Raw genomic sequence first — 17,964 nt, forward strand, 5'->3', positions numbered from 1 at the left:
GACTGAAACTGCAGTTACAACACTGATATACCAACTAAACTCTGAAAACAGATGGCCACTGCATTTAAACCATGGCAAAATATCTAGCCAATGAGGACCAATAACTGATGTTTTATACAGAAGGTTTACAACTTTCAACAACTTTACGCATTCGTTCCATGACAAGAGGAATCTCCTTTTCATTTAATGTTGTAAAACAGAATCTGAACCATCCTGGTTCTATACAATGACATGCTGAGCCAGGAGTTACATTAAGCTTGGCTCTATTTAAAAGCTTATCCCATAGATCAAGCTCTCCTTTCTCATTGTAAGGACTAATTAGTCTGCTCAGATCAACCCAGCAATATAAGCCCCCACTGCTTTTTGTGCATTCCACACCTAGCTCTCTCAAACCTGCAACAAATAAATCATACATTGAGCGTATTCTCTGCTTATTCGTCTTGAGGTATTCCTGGATGAACCTTTTATCTGAAAGCATTGATACTAGAAGGTGCTGGGTAGCAGTTGAAACTGAAGAAAATCTAGTTAATTTCCTGGATGCAGCTAAAACACTTTTATTAAAGGAATATATAACCCCAACTCTAAAGCCTGGGATGGAGAAATCTTTTGATAATCCATATATGATGTGAACCCTGTCCTTGTCAGCATCTTCCGAGTCAGCTATCTCGGCCATGCTTACAAACTCTTCATTCCCATATGTTGAACCTGCAAAGATTTCATCTGATATGATGTGGATGTTCCTCTCTCTGGCAAAATCTAGGAGATCATAGAGCAAATCCTTATTCAGCATGTTCCCAACAGGGTTAGCTGGATTGGAAATGAGAATTCCACGGACTTTTTGACCTCGTTTCCTTGCCTGATTAAATGCCTGTTCAAGAGCTGTGATGCTTAACGTGAAGTTATCACAGCTGCGACAATGAACAGGTATAAGCTCAACTCCTGCCCGCCATCTTATGTCCCTATCAAATCTGCAGAAATATAATATGGTTACACCATATGCCTTAAGGTTGAAAAGGAAGAAGGAAAAATACAATCAAATAAAAAACCATATGAAAGGGACGAATAAAAATTGGATACAGAAAGGTCCATAAAAGAAAGAATGATGTTGTCTAAGTTCAAATTTCAGACTAAAAGGATATGTAAAATTACCCAGGATAGTAGGGTGCAGGGACAAGGAAGGCATTTCCATGGTCAGCCAGACAAAAACTAAGTATCTCGAGCGCAGGAGTTGCTCCAGAAGTGACTACCACTCGTGAAGGGTCAAAAGATACCTTTCTTTCCATTACTTCGGTCATGAAATCAGCCATTGCCTGTCACATTTGCATGGAATTTTCTTCAGATTAAGGCAAGAGAAGCAATTTAGATATTTATATGGATCAACTGAAAATAGAAATTTTCTGGAAAATTAATTTAACTGAATCATGGAAAGGAAGAAAGAATAGACTGCTCACATGTATCTGTTAGTGGGAGTACACATTGTAAATGTAAACTTCCAAAAGGAAGTGAATGAAAATCCAAATGCAGTTCCAGGGTGTCAATTATTTGCATTCTCATTGTTTAATAAAAATGTAATTGTATGTAGGTATAGAGGTAGGAGTAGATGGAGGACAATCCTTGTCATATCAAATATGCAAAAGATATGCTCTCATTAAGAGGTCAGATTGTTGTGCTGATATCCTAACGTAGACAGAGATGCCACATACAGAAGTCACAGCTGTAAGACCACTAATGGCTTTCCAAGAGCAAAAGCACAACGAATTAAGGGTTACAAACCATGTATATATGTAACAGCATCTCACCTCAAACTACAATCCAAACAACTTATAAGATTCATCTTCCTCGTATAGCCTTTTTCTATGCAACTGAACCCAATTAGTAGACTTGGGGAAGTTTAAATGCTAAGACGAGTTTATTAACAGTTAAGTTGCTTTAGAATGAAACTAGAAATGGATAGATTATCTCGTTCAGGCTTCTAGCACCCACACGAGTACTAATATGTGCATCAACAAGGACAATTATTTAAGAAACACCAATGAGAAGTAAATATGAAATAATGTGGTCTGTAACCATCCACATGTAGCATGGCCTAAGAATCTTGAAGGACCACAGTATTATAGATAAACCCAAATGTCAGCTACATTCAACAAATGAAAAGTGACCTTGAGAAACTACTAATAGTGGTTCCTGATATCAACATTCAAGTAATAATATCTGCAAGTCTTAACAAATTCATGGATAGCAAAAAAAGAAAAGATGTACTCCAAATTCCATTTAGGAACATAGTATTAAAAGATTGCTTCAGATTCGTGGAAAATATTTCAACCATCTGGCCAGCTTATCTTGCAATATATTTGGAACGTGGAAAATCAGAAAACTATTACTCGAATGTTTTGTTTCATTACCACTTTGAACTCCATTAATCCGTCCATCGGCTGGTAGGTGGCAATCCCATTTATCCCCAGAGCATCACCCCCTACTCCAAGTATTGAATCAGTACAATTTTTGGAAAGCCATTCCTCGATTAAATCCAACGACAACTTCAAAGCAAAAATAACGAAACAAAGTTAGAATTAATACAAACACTAACTCCCGAATTCACATATAAGTTAAGTAATGATAAAAAGGGATCATGTGAACTACCCTATTTTCTGACAATCCAAGCTGGATTACTCCATCCGGATTCCCCATTTCATCATACGGGTCCTCCCGCACCCGGTCCAACCCAATGTAGTATGGCGAATCATTCGGCTTGGCGATAGAGCTCACCCGAGCGGACACGTGGGCGCGCCCGGTGGAGCCACGTGCCAGTAAATTAGCACGCGAAGACGAGCGCTGAAGCTCGGAGAGGTTCGCCGCTGACGTGGACCGCGACGGAGGGTTCTGAGGCGGGGAACGGTGTCGTTTGAGGTAAAATTGAAGGAAATAGAATAGCGTGCAGGGGATTAGCGAACCGAGGATTAGACCACCCCTGCCTTGAACTATTCCCTGTAGAGGTACTATGAGTCTCATGCCGGTCCTGGTCGGGCTTCGATTTGATTCCTTAGGTTCCGCTCTCGGGGTTCCGGTCATGTGAGTCGCCGGAATGTCACGGCGGAGAAGGCAACTCGGCGGTGGCGATAAGTATAATCGGACGTATCCTGCGGAGGGTTTACAGGTGACGGAGAAGAGTGCCTGCCTCTGCGCGTGTGTGTGGGTGCGTGTTTTCGTGAATTTTGAGGTGGTGATTTGCTTGGCTGGTGAGGCAAAGATGGGATTCTGTTTGGAATCTTTTGCCGGGGTTGTACAATTACCTTTATACCCTTTTCCCATTTTCTTTTTGGCTTATGCTAAAATTGGAATTTTCTGTTAAAGATTCTTGCAATTTCCTAATCTTGTATCAAGTTTCTCAGAATTTTCCGCTCGTTTAATTATTTTTTTTATTGTTAAATAATAATAATATATCTAAAATAATACATATAATAAGTCGCAGACACATCACAATTTTTTTTTTAATTTCAAAAAAGAGTCACGATTGTATATTCTTATTATTTTCTTTTTTTCAATAATTAAACTAATTTCCTATATTTTTTTAATTTTTTCAATAAAAACGATCAATTATATATCAAAATATTAAGCTATATGGATAATTTTATAACAAATAGGTGGCCAATAGAAATGATTTGTGGTAATGTTTTACTTTTAGAAATAAAATTGTCTTAATTTAGCAAGTGATCAACAATTACCATAAGTAGGCAGTTATTTTTTATAGTTATTAGCTTCTGTAATGTGGTACGTATTTCTTCTACTTTGTTCGTTTATCATCAACTTTGTAGCTTTTGAGTATTGGAATATGATTGGTCCTTGATTTATCAAATTTCCCAGCTCCTTTTTCTTATGTTATTTGGCATAAATCACTAAAATATTAAATGAGTTATATAATTCCTTGACTTCTAAACTCAAAAGGCTAAAGGAAAAGCAGATGGTGAAAGACCTGCAAGACTGGCTTAGAGACGGGCAGTCAGTGACAATCCTATATTTTCTTCCTTGAGCTTCTTTATCGGACCGCCAACCTCTCCTCTCCTTGAAATCGAGCTAGCTTTCCACTTCCTAACATACTTAATTACTTGTCTATTTGAAAAATTATCTTAAATACATTGTGTTTCGTACTATTCACATGGAAAATTTTATTTTAATTCAGGTCTGATCGAATTCTAGACAGTCACGTAATAAATGTGATTGAGAAACAGTGTAAAAATATGAGTTAATTATTTAATAAATGTTGATTTAATTTTACAAAACCCTATTTAGATAAAAGTTTTTCTTAATCACTTAAGACTCCATTTTGTTGGTGGATTTTGAGTACTTAGATCAACCCATCAAGAGCTTTAGTTTTTATTAAAATTTATATATTTTAGCAGTAGTTGTTATATTGTAATAAAAATATATTTGATATTAATTATTAATTGTTAACAATTAGTAATACAATTATGATCAATTCATTAAAAAGAATTCGGGTAGTTGCAATGAGTTCTAATTAAGATTTGATATGATTACAAATACCTCTTTGTTGTTTAAAAAATTACAAATACCCCCTCATTGTTTAGAAAATTACAAATACCATCTTGATATTTGACAGAATTATGAAACTTCTGAATGAAAGTTTTGGAATTATCAACTTTGTTTTAAATATAAAAAAATTAGACGAGGTGAAAAATTATAAAAAAAATTATTCACTTAGTCCCGAAAAAGTTTTAATTTTTTTAAGAAATAAATATAATTATAATTCATAATCTAAAAACGCATTTTAGTCCGTCCAACACAAGAAATTTATGAAAACAAGAGGCTAACGAAATGGGATAGTGGTTAGATGATCGTTAATTAAGAAGTAATTTTTTCAAGCAACAAAATAAAAATAAAAAATAAAAAAATCAAAGAATTCCGACAAATTGGTGAGGGTAGTTTTGTGAAATGAGCAATTCCAAAAGAGACAAAAGGAAGAAAATAAGACAAGTATTTGGGCGAGAGGGCCCACAAATTTAAATTCCAGCGTTGTCCCAAGCATGGCGCTAAATTTATAAAGAGCGTTTTTTGGCGTGTACTTGTTTTGCTTTGTTTCTCGTTCTCAATTCTCCTCCGCTGCTTTTGAAATGAACACGAGAAGTTCGCATTTTCATCAGAACAACAACGCCCCCATACAATTCAATTTTCAACACAATAATAATACAACACAACGCAAACTCACCAATTCTCCGTCTCTTATTCCTTCTCCTCGTCATCGCCATCCGAGGAGGAACTTCACGTTTCTTGCGCGAAATAGAGTAGGCGAGGAAAAAACATCGATGAAAAATGGAGGAAGAAATCGAAGATTTTGTTGATGATTTTTACGTGGAGCCTTCGGAAAGTGATGAGGACTACGAGTTTGAGGCCTGTCAGTTCTACGATTTCACGAGGCAGGAGTCTGAGTCTGAAATTGATGAGGCGGAGCGCTGGTTTGATGTTTCTGGAAATTACCCTCCTTCCCGTGAGTTCTATTTTTATTTTTTGTCATTTTTTTGGTGGTATATGAGTTGTTTCTTGTTGTTGTTCTTCTCTCCCTCTCTCTCTTCTTTTCTTTTTTGGGTGTTTCCAACTGTTTTAACATATGTTGCATGGTCTTGTCTGAATGGTGTTGGAATGTGTTCTTGGGCTTATATAGTATTGCTAACTAAAACCCTTTCTGTAGAAAAGCCTTTTATGCATGCACCAAGGCAAATTTATTATGTTTCTTGTTGGACCTTTTTTTGTAAAATAAATGTGAGCCGGTCGAATCTAGCTATTAATTGTATATCAAGTGCAATAAGTCGGTTTCTAATCCCGTTAGTGGATTACCTGACTAAAACCTTTTTGGAGGAAAGCATTTTACCCATGCACCAAGGCAAATGTATTGTGTTTTACGTGTAATCGATTCCAGAAGAAGCATAACAATTTGTTTGCTGTTTACTTAGAGCAAAAATACATCTTTCTTAGAACTTTTTCCACAAAATAAGGGTGAGGTTGCATGAGGCAAGTCGGGCTACGAAGTATTTTGTTGACATTTGTGGAAATTGACCATATTTGATCTTGAACTTTTTTTTCTTTGAATGAGTACCGATCGCTAATTTCAGTTTGTTGTCTTGTCTTCCTGCGACAATCCAGCTTTTATTGTAAAGTTGAATTTGGAAAAATTACTATCTGCGGAAGCTGTACCCCACTCCTCGAAATCAAAATATGGAAACAACACAAAGTCGGCAAGCAGCAGTTCGGACAATGATATTAGACATGGAGCTTCTACTTCAAAAAAGGATGCCAAAGGTGAGAAACGTTGTTGGTTTCCCGTAATACCTCATCAAACATTTGTCATACTACTTATGCCTCTTATTCTTACATAAATTTTATTAGTTATGCACCAAGATATAGGAGAAAATTGAATCCTAATTTAAATGTTTGTGTTCAGTCTTCCATAACATGATATAGTCTTGCATACGGTGTTACATCATTTTATTAATTTTTCATGACCTCAATAAGCAGAAAATTAATAGAACATATACTTCATTTTTACTTTGATCTTGTTCTTTTTATTATCCGGACATTTTTTAGTGTCATTCCCTTGTTAGATTTACATTATCCGGAAACAAGTTATTTACTTGAATGAATTTTCAAAGCACTTAGCCTAGTAGATCATCAATTTCTATTTGCAAATTGTAATGGATCCTGATTACTTTGGTTGCATTTAGCTCTTTTTTAAGCAATACATGTTCTTGTTCTGGTTAAGTACATCGGTCATGTTAATGCTTTCAGATACCATAACTAATCTTAAACAAGATATAACCACAATCTATACCATTTGAGATTTCTTTCTTCTGCAGTAAACCTCTGTCTCTCTTTTTCTTATGAGCCTTTTCGTTTTCCCTCAGGAAAAAACATGCTTCACGATAATGCAAAAGCAAAAGCAAAGTCAGCTGATAAACTATTTCAATCAAAGAGTTCAACCTTCATGAACCCGACAGCGAGTCATTTGGCAAAACAAACTAAAGCGCATGATGAGCATTCCAGCCACATTTGTACAAGGTCTAACTTCCATTTCGCGTATCAGTTATGTATAAGAATTATGTTTAGATCACTCTCAAGCTTCTCTTATTCTTTAACCATCCTTAAAATCAAATAAGATCGGGATTATGGGGTTCCATTTAGTTGGTCATCATAATTTCAGTTATAATATCTTTCTTCGAGGTATTTGCTCTATTAGGTGTATTTTCTTATTTTTGGTCTATCAGGTTTCAGAAAACATCAGTCAAGCTAGAGAAAGTCTTGCCGAGTCCTATTGGACATGATAACCTTGCTACAAAACGGCAAAAGCTTGAGATCGGTTACTTAAGAAAGGTCCGCATACACAATCCCTCACTTCGTGTTTGAAAATCTTTAAATGTTTCCGTTGAGTTGGATTCTCACACATGTTTTAGTTACATAAAATATGTAGGAGATATATTGTTCGTTTATAAAACTCGTTTAACTTGCTAATCTTATCTTATTCAGGTTGCCCAAATGAAGCATCAATTTTCCTTATTGCATAAATCATCAAAGAAGGTACTTTTCCCTTATTGCATAATACATGTTTTATGTTAGGTGATGATGTAATTGATTTTGGTCATCTACAGAGACATAGTTACATAGTCTTTATAGATAAAACATATCCCTATAATATTTACTAATAAATGTCTATGAAAATGCTTTTGCTTTGCTGATTTATCTAATTTTTTAAATGAAAAGGTTACAGTTCCAAAAGAACCGGAACTGGAAACACTGCTCAGAGCACAAAGGCGGGGGTATGACTTTTCTTGACAGCTTTTGTTCATTTCATCCCAGTAGAAACTCTAACCTTAGCTCTCACTGTTGATTATGTATTGTGTATTCTTGAACTTCAGGTCCAAGAATAGTTCAGCAAGCGAAACTGAAAGTGGTAGCTCTAAAGCAAAACCATTGAACAAAAAGGTTGGCATTGCAATAGTACGACTTCTGTAAATTTTCTGCGTAGCAGTTTCATATGTTGTAGCAAAAAGAACTAATTTCAAGCTTGCTCTGTGATTTTGATAGACTTTGGAGTCTCCTCCGTTACCTAAACCTAAAAAGAGCATACCACATCCACGAGAGTTTCAAGTAAACAGCTAAAACCTGGTTCTTCAAGAAATTTCCTTGTGCATTATTATTGCTAAAACATCTCTACTGCATTTTATTTTATTTTTTTTTGTAAGCTTGACGGGCGAATTTCACATTATTCTGGATCTCATTTCTCATTTTGTTGTCAATGCTAATTAGGAGTTCCACTTGAAGACTATGGAGAGGGCCAATCACCATGCTTCTGCTAAGGTAGGTCACCTGTATAGATTGAGATCCAATACAAAGTGCTTATCCTGTTTTCGAAGTATACTGACAAGTTTCAAAACATTGCCGTAATATGTTAGTAAGTTCTTCGTCGAGGGGATTAAATCTTGGCATGGATGATGTTCTTGTTCATAATGAGGTTGCTTCATTCAAATAAAGTGGATGAAAATAGCACCCATATCAACAATCAACCACCTTTTACTCAAAATGTTACTATCTCAACCTGTACAAAATTCTGAAGAGCTCCTTAGTAAAAGAAAATTATATAAACTTAAACAGTCAGAGTTCATAGAAACTCAGTTTGTTCAAATTTCTACTTGTGATGATTACTCAAAAGAAGGAAAAGATTGCGTCTTCAGGTATATCCAAGTGTAACAGATACTGATGCAACTCTTATACATTTCTAAACAATAATTAATTTTTGCGGTTTCATCATTGACTTTATCTACTTTTCGTAAAATCATGATCAGTTTCAATATTAATAGTCAAGGTTCCGTAAATCATGATCAGTTTCAAGTTTCTGCAGGAACGCCGATCATCAAGCAGTGATAAGCTGGAAAGTCCACCTACAGAGCAGTTAACTGAGGTAAGAACATTTTGGCATGTCATTCTACTGGTATATGACTGCACATGAACTTGTCCTTCCCATATCTCTGTCTGGACCAGTTATCCTTTCTTATTCATTACTTTTTCAGCTCTCCCTGGGATCAGCCTCTAAGGCCAATAGTCCACCGCAGTTAGGCAAGCATGCCTCAGCCAAGGCAAGTGAAAAAGCTATCGTGTGATAGTTTTGTTAAACTAAATAACTCTTTATAGTGATTAACTAATGCTCTTTTTCAAATATAGGGTATAAAGAAGGACGCCCATGGTTCTTTCCAAGCTGAATTCTGGGTAAGGAAAAGTATGTTGTAATAAGTCTAGGTTAACATGATTATACGATTCCAGTAATGTTGGGTTTCAAATATAAAATTTAGAGATGTCCTGGAAAGCCCAAACAATGCGGAGGTCATATGAGGGCTCATGAAGCTGAACGCTGGTCCAACATGACAAGGTAGGAATTACGTCGTAAGATTTTGCAAATGTCTCATGCTGAAGATTTTGAAGCGTCATACTCAAATTTCTCCAAGTCCGGTGTTTATATTATTTTTTTCACATATTAAGCCTTTTAACGACTTTCAAGGGACAGAAAAGGCTTCCACGCAAAAATTTGGTAGTTTCACTGCATTTGAGTAGCTAATCTTTCTAACTAGTTTATCAACATTTTTGCTGATTATTCTCTCAGACAGTGAATATAATTTCTTGGACAGAAGATTCTGAGATACTTCATATGTTAGTTTCATTCTCATTTATTTGTCTGATTTCCCTTTGTGGCTGCATGTCGAAAGAACACTCATATGTTCATATTTCAAATAAAAAAGAACAAGAATATAGGGGAAACACGAGAATTGCATTAAATACTACCTTATTACAGTTTATAGCCAGGCATTTGTCATAAATCTGACTTGATCATCGGACTTTACAGAAGCTTGGGCATCCGCTGAGATCATGCACGGGGAAGGAGCTTTCCCAACATTCTTATCACCTGCTGATGGAAGCCGAACTCAACCTTACTGCATGTAGATCACTTCAAAGTGCTTGAAAATGGGGGAGTTTGTTGAGTGTGTATCTACCAAATCTGAAGCAAACATACTATTGATTGATTGTAGAGTTAGTATCAATCAACTCAACCATCATACTGTTAGTAATCAACTCATTAGAATTGTAAGCATTGTTCATACCCTTGTAGGCTTCTATGCCTTTTTCTTTTTAACTCATACTAATAATTTTCAATGTCTCTATTTATTTGTAATTTGTAATACATAAAATGTGTATATATGATTTAGTGAAAATAGTATTCTTGTTTCATTAAAATGCAACAACATATACATATTAATATCATTAAGTAATACTATCATACAATACGATGAACTATCGGTTAAATAGTTATTTTTTTGAACGTCACAGTTCCAAAAATAGATCTCGTCATTTTTTACACGAGCTTATTATAAGCAAACAATATTAGTTTATAATACTTAATCAAATTTAATATTTTATTTATAATAAAAAACACTTGTTTTAATAATACTATTTTTCTAATTATAGCATATTTCTTAACCTCATACTTGTAACTTTTTGTTTAATAATAATAATGCTGATGAGATGAATAAATATGAATATTTTTTTAAAAAATGGAATAAATAAGAATATAAAAGTACTACTTGTCGTTAAATTTTTGAATCAGTAAAATTGATTATATCATTCAATACATTAAAATATAAATACATCAACGATTTTCAAGAAATATTTAAACAATTAACATTTATTTTTCAAAAAATAGTTACCAAAAATTGGATTAAACTCCACGAGTGTGGAGACTGAGAGCATTGGGCAATTAGAAAGGGTAAAACGGGAAGATCGAGTAGAGAAATTGGGTCTTATCCTCTTTGACTGCACAAGTGATACGCGCACACATACATATATACCCCCGTACGTATACATTTTGCATAGAGTTCGCATAAACCCTCAACGCCGAAAATTAGAAAGAAAGAAAAAAGTAAGAAATTCAGTACCAAATAAGACACATTTAGGGTTTAGAAACTGCAGCTTTTCGTTTGCAAAGGCAGCAAATTCTTCCTCCCGAAAAGGTACAACCTCTGTCTCATTGTGTTTTTATTTCTCGAACGATTTCCGGATCTGTGTTTTCTGAGTGATGAATGACGAGAATTGAGGGCCATTTCCATCATATGCTGTAATTTTGGAGTTTCTTTTTATTTCTATTCTTAAGATTTACGCAAAACGTAAACAAGGCAGTGGCTATACCGTCTTAGTTTGCTGGATTCGATACTTAAACGAAATCGTATTTTCTTGTTTTTCTTTATGCAAAAGCAGAACAGTGACCGAAATCTTGTTATTTTCATTGTTAGCGAGCTTTCTCTGCTGTCAGTTTGTAAATACTGACATGTAATTTGTTGATTGTATGCTGAGCTTTCTTGAATTGACCTAGAGTTTGGTGTCAGGGAATTGAAGCTTTAGAATTAGTATTAGTCGAAATGGTTATTTTATAATTGTAATTGTGTCGGAATTTATGCGTCTGAAAGTCACTATTTCCATTTTGTCACACATCTTCAGATGTCAAGTCATGAAATTGATGGGAACTCCCTTTCTCCATCTCATGCTGACTCCCCAGAATCAGCAGGCGTGCATCAGGAAGATCTCAAAGGTTCATCAAGTGCAGGCTCCAAGGTTTGCAGCATTAGAATTATGATAATAGTTTGTTTAGATGGTGATAAATTTTAATTTGTATAGATCATCTTTTAAACTGTACTTAACACTTATGAATGGCAATTGGAAATACAAGATAGCTATTACATATTTTCACGTTTTGATTGGAGGCTTGGAATTTGTAAATTAAAATCATAGGGACGACGAGTTGTTTTTTGTTTCCTTATTAATACTTGAAATTATGAACTGCAATACTAAGACTGTTGGAGCCCAATAGTTTCTTTTTCACATTTTGGGTTCTGTTTTTTTGCTATTAGTTTTTGTGCAAAAATGATTTTTCTATCAGTTAACTCATTATATGGCATCTGTTGTCAATAGTGAATAATCAATTATGGTTTGCTAGGTTATGAAATGTGAAACATAAGAAAATGTGTCTGTTTATCACGTTTTTATTTACTGTAAAAAATAAAAACCAATAGTATAAAATGTAGATAATAGATAATGTGATGTTATATTCATTGGGTTTGACATGTGGAATTTTTTAATTTGTTTAATGTTGATGATAGTTGTGGCTTTGCTAGTGAGTGAAGCGGGTAACTCCGTTATCCACTTTAAATTAATTAATGGGACAAGCTTTTGCCAACTTTAGATTTGTAAAGAAACAAATGGATGCTGCAAAGATGTTAGCCCACAAAATGTCTATGTAGATGGGGGGCGATATACTTATTTAAAATTATTACTTGGACTGTTCAGGAGCTATTTTCAGAGAAATGGAGATAACCGAATGCATTTTCCGCTTTCTAATACTTGAAAATGTGACTAAAATGAAATCCACATAGTTCTGAGACTATGCCAGGATGTCAATCATGTACTATCATAATTTAGCATAATATTTATATACCAAATATTAGGAACTTTGTTAAATATCATAGATTTTTTTAGTTATGCTTTCTTATCTGATTTCTTGACGTTGAATGGTGTAAGCTCTTTGGAAAATATTTTTCTTTTTTCCCTGCTGTCTATCAGGTTTTTTTAACTTTTGTTTATTGCTAAATTCCTCCTGTCATTTTTTGCAGCATGGATCTCGTGACCATATGAAAGATAGAGATAGAGAATCCTCCAAAAGCAGGGACAAGGAGAGAGAAAGAGGTAGAGACAAAGACCGCGACAGGGACAGAGACAAGGACCGCGAGCGAGACAGGGACAGGGACAGGGACAGAGATAGAGAAAGAGATAGGGATAAAGATAGGGAAAGGGATCGAGACAAGGATCGTGGTGACCGTCATCACCGAGACCGCCACAGGGAGCGTAGTGAGAGAAGGGAGAGGACCAGGGATAGGGATGATGATGATGATGACTATTATAGAAGCCGAGACTCTGACAGGTGAAGAAACTGCAACTTATTTAATGTTTTCTTGTTGGCCATTGTCACAGTTCTTTTACTTAGTTATGGTTCTTAGTTTGAGTATTTAGTAAAGCATTCAATTTGTCATCTGTAATTTTTTTGAGGTTGTAGCTTTTATTTTGACTAAGTTATCTCATGATTTTTTCAGACAGTACTCTGTAGTTGTGTTGGTTCTAGCCAACAGTTATCTGCCATCATTCAGCTTAGGTTTTATGACATCAATTATGTGTAATGAGGTTATCTGATTCACTGGTCTTATGTATTGCAGGCGGCGAGACCGCGACAGAGATAGAGAGGACAGGCACAGGCACAGATCTAGATCTCGCTCTAGACCTAAATCCGAGCGCAGATCAAGGTCTCGATCTCGTTCACGCTCCAAAAGGTAGTTTGTGACAATAATCTCCTCCAGTTGCTTTGTATTTTGTGATTCAGACCAGAAAGCCTTACTAATGCAACATGTCAGAAAGCAAACAATTGCAAACGTAAAACATTATCTCTTCTTTTAAAATGTATATCAACCCTTTCTTTTTAATTGTAGAAATAAATGAGGAGTGAATTATTGATTCCCGACTATATGATAACCGTGATTCCACTATTTTCATCTTGTGCTGATTGAGAAATGTGTTGAAATCATAGTCTTATTCTTGAAAAGAACATAACAAATTGTCGCCCCTTTTAGAGTGTAGATGTTTAATTGTTTGTTATTATCAACATGGAAAGATTTTTAACAAGAAGGGCAATTGAAATGGGCATGGATTTTAGTAGTGAATTAATTAATGATGTCAATCATAAGATAATTCTGCTTTTCTGAATTGACATTTCTCAACTCCTTTGGTATTCTAGAATTTATGTTTGATTCTCAACTGTGACTGATCTAATCAGATGCTCATGATACTCTTTGAATCAGTTTTTCCATTTGCAATATTTTTAGTGGTTATTTTTCAAGTTTCAGCCCTAACACTTGCTTTCAACTATAAGATGTGTGTCTGAACCCTTTCGCATGATAAGTTCGCTCTATGATGAATGCAAGTAATTAACTGGCACAACTACCTCTTACTGATTTGATCCCTTGTTTTACATTATCTCTGCTGTTAATGGTGTTGTTTCACCTGCTATATAATAGAACCTGTTATTTGGTGTTGTTTCACCTGCTATATAATAGAACCTGTTATTTGGTGTTGTTTCACCTGCTATATAATAGAACCTGTTACTTGGTGTTGTTTCACCTGCTATATAATAGAACCTGTTATTTGGTGTTGTTTCACCTGCTATATAATAGAACCTGTTATTTGGTGTTGTTTTCACCTCATAAAAGTAATTTCTCTTGGTCTTAATACCTCAACCATTACATTACCTGTTTTATTTGTCTTTCTCTCCTTAATGGCATAACTTTACAGCAAAAGGATGAGTGGTTTTGACATGGCACCTCCTGCTGCATTGCTTCCCAATGCTGCCGCTGCTGTTGCAGGTACAGCCAAACAATTGATCAAAATTCACTTCTTATTATGACAATTGCTTCATTCTTTTTCCCTGTGGTATAGTGTGGAAAGTTCGTATCAAATTCATGCTTTCATTTTGGTAAGCGTACTTGGTCCTTCGATTTGCACATATCACAATTTGGAGTATTAGTCCCTAGATTGGTTATTCAGTTTTTTATTTAATTATTTGCTTGTTGATTGAAACTGAGAGGGTTTTTGGTTTCTTCTTGTGTTTGGTGTTTGTTTGTCTGTTTTGTATGTCCTATGTTATGTTCTAAGAAGGCAATGTTGGGCTACTAGCCCCACTGTGCTGACAATGGGCGTGAGCCGACTTCTGTAGCTTTTATGTACAAGGACGAATGAATACAGGTCTTGTCCATCTTCAACCAGGATTGCATGTTTGGTAGTTTTTACACATTTTTAATAGATGTTATTTTCCATTAGAGTTTTTCTAAAGATGATAGTCAGCCTAATATATGAACCATAATTAAGGGGAAGAAGATAGTAAATTGTTAACTTCGGCGCTTGTAATTTAAGAATAAGAAGAGGTACCAACTTTAATACAAGAGATGTAACTCCATTTGGCCCTCACAGGTCAGCTGCCTGGGACCACCCCCACCATTCCTGGAATGTTCCCCAATATGTTACCCTTGGCGGCTGGACAGGTTTTTTTTTTTTTCACTCTTTCATGTAAAATTAATTCTAGCTCTTATGTAGTTTCTAAAGACTTGTGTTCACTTGATGGCAGTTCGGAGCACTACCCGTAATGCCCGTTCAGGCAATGACGCAGCAGGTTGATTTATATATGTCTTTCTCTAGTGCTTGTTAGATTTGATTATTAAAGATTCCTTAAATGTTGTTTTGTCAGGCTACAAGACATGCTCGGCGGGTTTATGTTGGTGGTCTGCCCCCCACTGCTAATGAACAGGTAGATATGTTCCATCTCAATAGATTTATTCTCTCCCCTACATATATGCCTTTCCATCTGTGACTCCATGATAGGTACCTGGTGTTATATACTTCTGTCATGTCTAAATGTTTATTACCGTATTGTGTAAAAGCATGTGCCATATATTGCAACCATTTGATCTATGTGAGCTTTTGTCTTCTCGTGCTCTTAGATTGCACATGAGTTTAATTTGTGTGTGATTATATCTAACCTCTAAACTGCAGGCTTAGCTGTTAAGTACTTAGAATTTGTATGCCTTTTTGTACCTTGGTTCATCCACTCTGCTTATGTGTTTCGTTACTTTTGTCTCTCTCATGGCAGTCTGTAGCAACTTTCTTCAGTCATGTTATGTCAGCAATAGGAGGGAACACTGCCGGTCCAGGTTAGTCAACTTGCAAGATAGACACTTGTTTTAATTTTCTTTGAGTTTGATGAATGCCTTGTACTTGTCATGTTCTTTATTATTTCAGGAGATGCGGTGGTGAATGTTTATATTAACCATGAGAAGAAATTTGCTTTTGTGGAGATGAGATCTGTTGAAGAGGCTAGCAATGCAATGGCTTTAGATGGCATTATATTTGAGGTAATGCACATTTTATGAACTTTAAGTTATGAAGGTGTAGAAGGTTACTGAAATTTCAATCTCAACTGCGTCTAATTAAATCTAGAAGTTTGGTTCACCTCAAAGTAGTTTATGTTTTGTTCAATTCATTTTTCAGGGTGCACCAGTCAAAGTGAGAAGACCCAGCGATTATAACCCTTCACTGGCTGCCACTCTCGGCCCTAGTCAACCCAATCCCAATCTGAATCTTGCAGCTGTTGGATTGACTCCAGGATCTGCTGGTGGGCTTGAAGGTCCCGACCGCATATTTGTTGGTGGATTACCATATTATTTCACAGAATCACAGATCAGGGAACTGCTGGAGTCCTTTGGGCCGCTTCGGGGCTTTGATCTGGTTAAAGACAGAGAAACTGGGAACTCCAAAGGCTATGCATTCTGTGTTTACCAGGATTTATCAGTTACAGATATTGCTTGTGCAGCTCTTAATGGGATAAAGATGGGTGATAAAACACTTACTGTAAGACGTGCTAACCAGGGTGCATCGCAACCTAAACCTGAGCAAGAGAGCGTGCTATTGCATGCTCAACAACAAATAGCATTGCAGGTACTACTTGAGATTATTGATTGTAAAGGTCTGAAGTTCCCTTCAATGCCAGATTGACTTTACTAAACTTCATATTCAATTCTAATGAAAACTAGAACTTGTGCTTTTGACCTGTTAGCCTTATCTTCTTGTTCTTTCTGCTATGAATTATAACTGAAACTGTTGGCCTGAATTTACTAGTCCTATTCTTCAAATAGTTCTCATTCATTTTTCTTCCTACAGAGGCTCATGTTAGCACCTAATATGACACCAGCTACGAAAGTCGTGTGCTTAACGCAAGTGGTTACTGCAGAAGAGCTCAAGGATGACGACGACTATGAAGATATAGTAGAAGACATGAGAACTGAATGTGGAAAATTTGGTAATTATTCTTTCCATGCTTACTCTTACCTTTTGTTTCACCAGTCTTCATCTACAATAATTAATCATTCTTTTTCTTACGGTCTAACTTATATTTTATATCCTTCTCTCAAGTACATGAAGAAAACCAGAGCTTATAAATTAAGTCTGATGCAGGTAGTTTTCTCTTATATTGTTATGACACGTTCCATTGTTATTAACTTTGCAGGTACTCTGGTCAACGTGATCATTCCTCGCCCACTTCCCAGTGGTGAAATGCCACCAGGTGTAGGAAAGGTTAGCTACTCAGCAAAACTTTTTCACTAGAGATGCCTCTTGAATATATGGCTTGTAGTGGAACATCTCTCCAGTTGTGGACTTCATATGATTTCAGATTGCTTGGCAGCTTCATATTTCTCCAAGTATTTCTTTATGATCAGAAAATTGACACTCTTTTGTGTAGGTCTTCTTGGAGTATGCTGACACCGAGAGTGCTACGAAAGCTCGACAAGGGTTGAACGGTAGAAAATTTGGGGGAAATGAAGTAGTGGCAGTCTTCTACCCGGAGAACAAGTTTTCTGAGGGAGATTATAGTGGCTAGTCCAGACTAGTTCTAGTAGTACCTTTCTTGTTGGAGGTTTTATCTTTCAATTACTGTTTGTGGCTTTATCTATTTCGTGCTGGATTTTGTTGGAAGACCTTTTCGTGGAGAGAGCGATTTAATCTTTGGTTGGTGCATTGCAACCTTGAAAAACTGTAATGGATCTCTGTTATATGATAGAATGATTTGCTTAAATGTTTTCGCTGCTCGTAAATTCCTTCCCAATGTAAACCTGTACCGGTGGAGGAAATTCTCACTCGAACATGTGGATGGAATCCAAACTAGAAGACAACCACTTTCATGTATACTTAAGCACTGCCCTTGACGATATTAGATCTTCCCACCACGATGAAGAAGATAACAAAAAAGAAAATTAGTGAATGAATTGC

The 17,964-nt window shown here is 35.9% G+C and overlaps 3 protein-coding genes across 4 annotated transcripts; 2 read left to right on the plus strand and 1 right to left on the minus strand.

The window, feature by feature from the left end:
- Positions 1-28: 28 nt before the first annotated feature.
- ACS12 (1-amino-cyclopropane-1-carboxylate synthase 12) lies at positions 29-3,243 on the minus strand. Its single transcript, XM_011077990.3, has 4 exons — positions 2,641-3,243; positions 2,403-2,537; positions 1,150-1,310; positions 29-968 (listed from the first exon to the last, which is right to left on the minus strand). The coding sequence occupies exons 1-4, from the start codon at positions 3,067-3,069 to the stop codon at positions 113-115; spliced, it is 1,581 nt and encodes a 526-aa protein (XP_011076292.1). The 5' UTR covers positions 3,070-3,243; the 3' UTR covers positions 29-112.
- Positions 3,244-5,125: 1,882 nt separating this feature from the next.
- Positions 5,126-10,206, plus strand: LOC105160559 (uncharacterized). 2 transcript variants are annotated; one of them, XM_020693512.2, is made up of 14 exons: positions 5,126-5,500; positions 6,154-6,309; positions 6,912-7,065; positions 7,272-7,377; positions 7,531-7,581; positions 7,765-7,820; positions 7,920-7,986; positions 8,089-8,151; positions 8,311-8,361; positions 8,894-8,962; positions 9,072-9,137; positions 9,223-9,267; positions 9,351-9,427; positions 9,899-10,206. In XM_020693512.2, exons 1-14 carry the CDS (start codon positions 5,326-5,328, stop codon positions 9,915-9,917), a joined length of 1,155 nt encoding a protein of 384 aa, XP_020549171.1. In that variant the 5' UTR covers positions 5,126-5,325; the 3' UTR covers positions 9,918-10,206. The 2 variants fall into 2 exon arrangements, with proteins under 2 accessions (XP_020549171.1, XP_011076293.1); XM_011077991.3 differs by having other exon boundaries at positions 5,128-5,500; positions 8,903-8,962.
- A 694-nt stretch (positions 10,207-10,900) lies between these two features.
- On the plus strand, positions 10,901-17,770 carry LOC105160560 (splicing factor U2af large subunit A). The gene is made up of 14 exons (XM_011077992.3): positions 10,901-11,060; positions 11,545-11,658; positions 12,714-13,021; positions 13,311-13,424; positions 14,440-14,510; positions 15,115-15,185; positions 15,269-15,313; positions 15,389-15,448; positions 15,791-15,851; positions 15,940-16,052; positions 16,189-16,635; positions 16,858-16,996; positions 17,204-17,271; positions 17,438-17,770. The coding sequence occupies exons 2-14, from the start codon at positions 11,545-11,547 to the stop codon at positions 17,573-17,575; spliced, it is 1,749 nt and encodes a 582-aa protein (XP_011076294.1). The 5' UTR covers positions 10,901-11,060; the 3' UTR covers positions 17,576-17,770.
- The last annotated feature ends 194 nt before the right edge of the window (positions 17,771-17,964 follow it).

This window comes from Sesamum indicum, linkage group LG4, assembly GCF_026168435.1.
Source record: "Sesamum indicum cultivar Baizhima isolate 11 linkage group LG4, ASM2616843v1, whole genome shotgun sequence".
Lineage (NCBI taxonomy): Eukaryota > Viridiplantae > Streptophyta > Magnoliopsida > Lamiales > Pedaliaceae > Sesamum > Sesamum indicum.

What these genes read in the sequence shown, in the direction of transcription:
- LOC105160560 (XM_011077992.3), top strand. Translation starts at nt 11,545, where the DNA reads ATGTCAAGTCATGAAATTGATGGGAACTCCCTTTCTCCATCTCATGCT. An exon ending in CATCAAGTGCAGGCTCCAAG is followed by an intron (nt 11,659 to 12,713) that starts GTTTGCAGCATT and finishes CATTTTTTGCAG; the next exon opens with CATGGATCTCGTGACCATAT. An exon ending in TCTCGTTCACGCTCCAAAAG is followed by an intron (nt 13,425 to 14,439) that starts GTAGTTTGTGAC and finishes ATAACTTTACAG; the next exon opens with CAAAAGGATGAGTGGTTTTG.
- ACS12 (XM_011077990.3), bottom strand. Translation starts at nt 3,069, where the DNA reads ATGACCGGAACCCCGAGAGCGGAACCTAAGGAATCAAATCGAAGCCCG. An exon ending in GATTAATGGAGTTCAAAGTG is followed by an intron (nt 1,311 to 2,402) that starts GTAATGAAACAA and finishes CAAATGTGACAG; the next exon opens with GCAATGGCTGATTTCATGAC. An exon ending in CCTGCACCCTACTATCCTGG is followed by an intron (nt 969 to 1,149) that starts GTAATTTTACAT and finishes ATATTTCTGCAG; the next exon opens with ATTTGATAGGGACATAAGAT.
- LOC105160559 (XM_020693512.2), top strand. Translation starts at nt 5,326, where the DNA reads ATGGAGGAAGAAATCGAAGATTTTGTTGATGATTTTTACGTGGAGCCT. An exon ending in TCCAGCCACATTTGTACAAG is followed by an intron (nt 7,066 to 7,271) that starts GTCTAACTTCCA and finishes TTGGTCTATCAG; the next exon opens with GTTTCAGAAAACATCAGTCA. An exon ending in AGATCGGTTACTTAAGAAAG is followed by an intron (nt 7,378 to 7,530) that starts GTCCGCATACAC and finishes TATCTTATTCAG; the next exon opens with GTTGCCCAAATGAAGCATCA.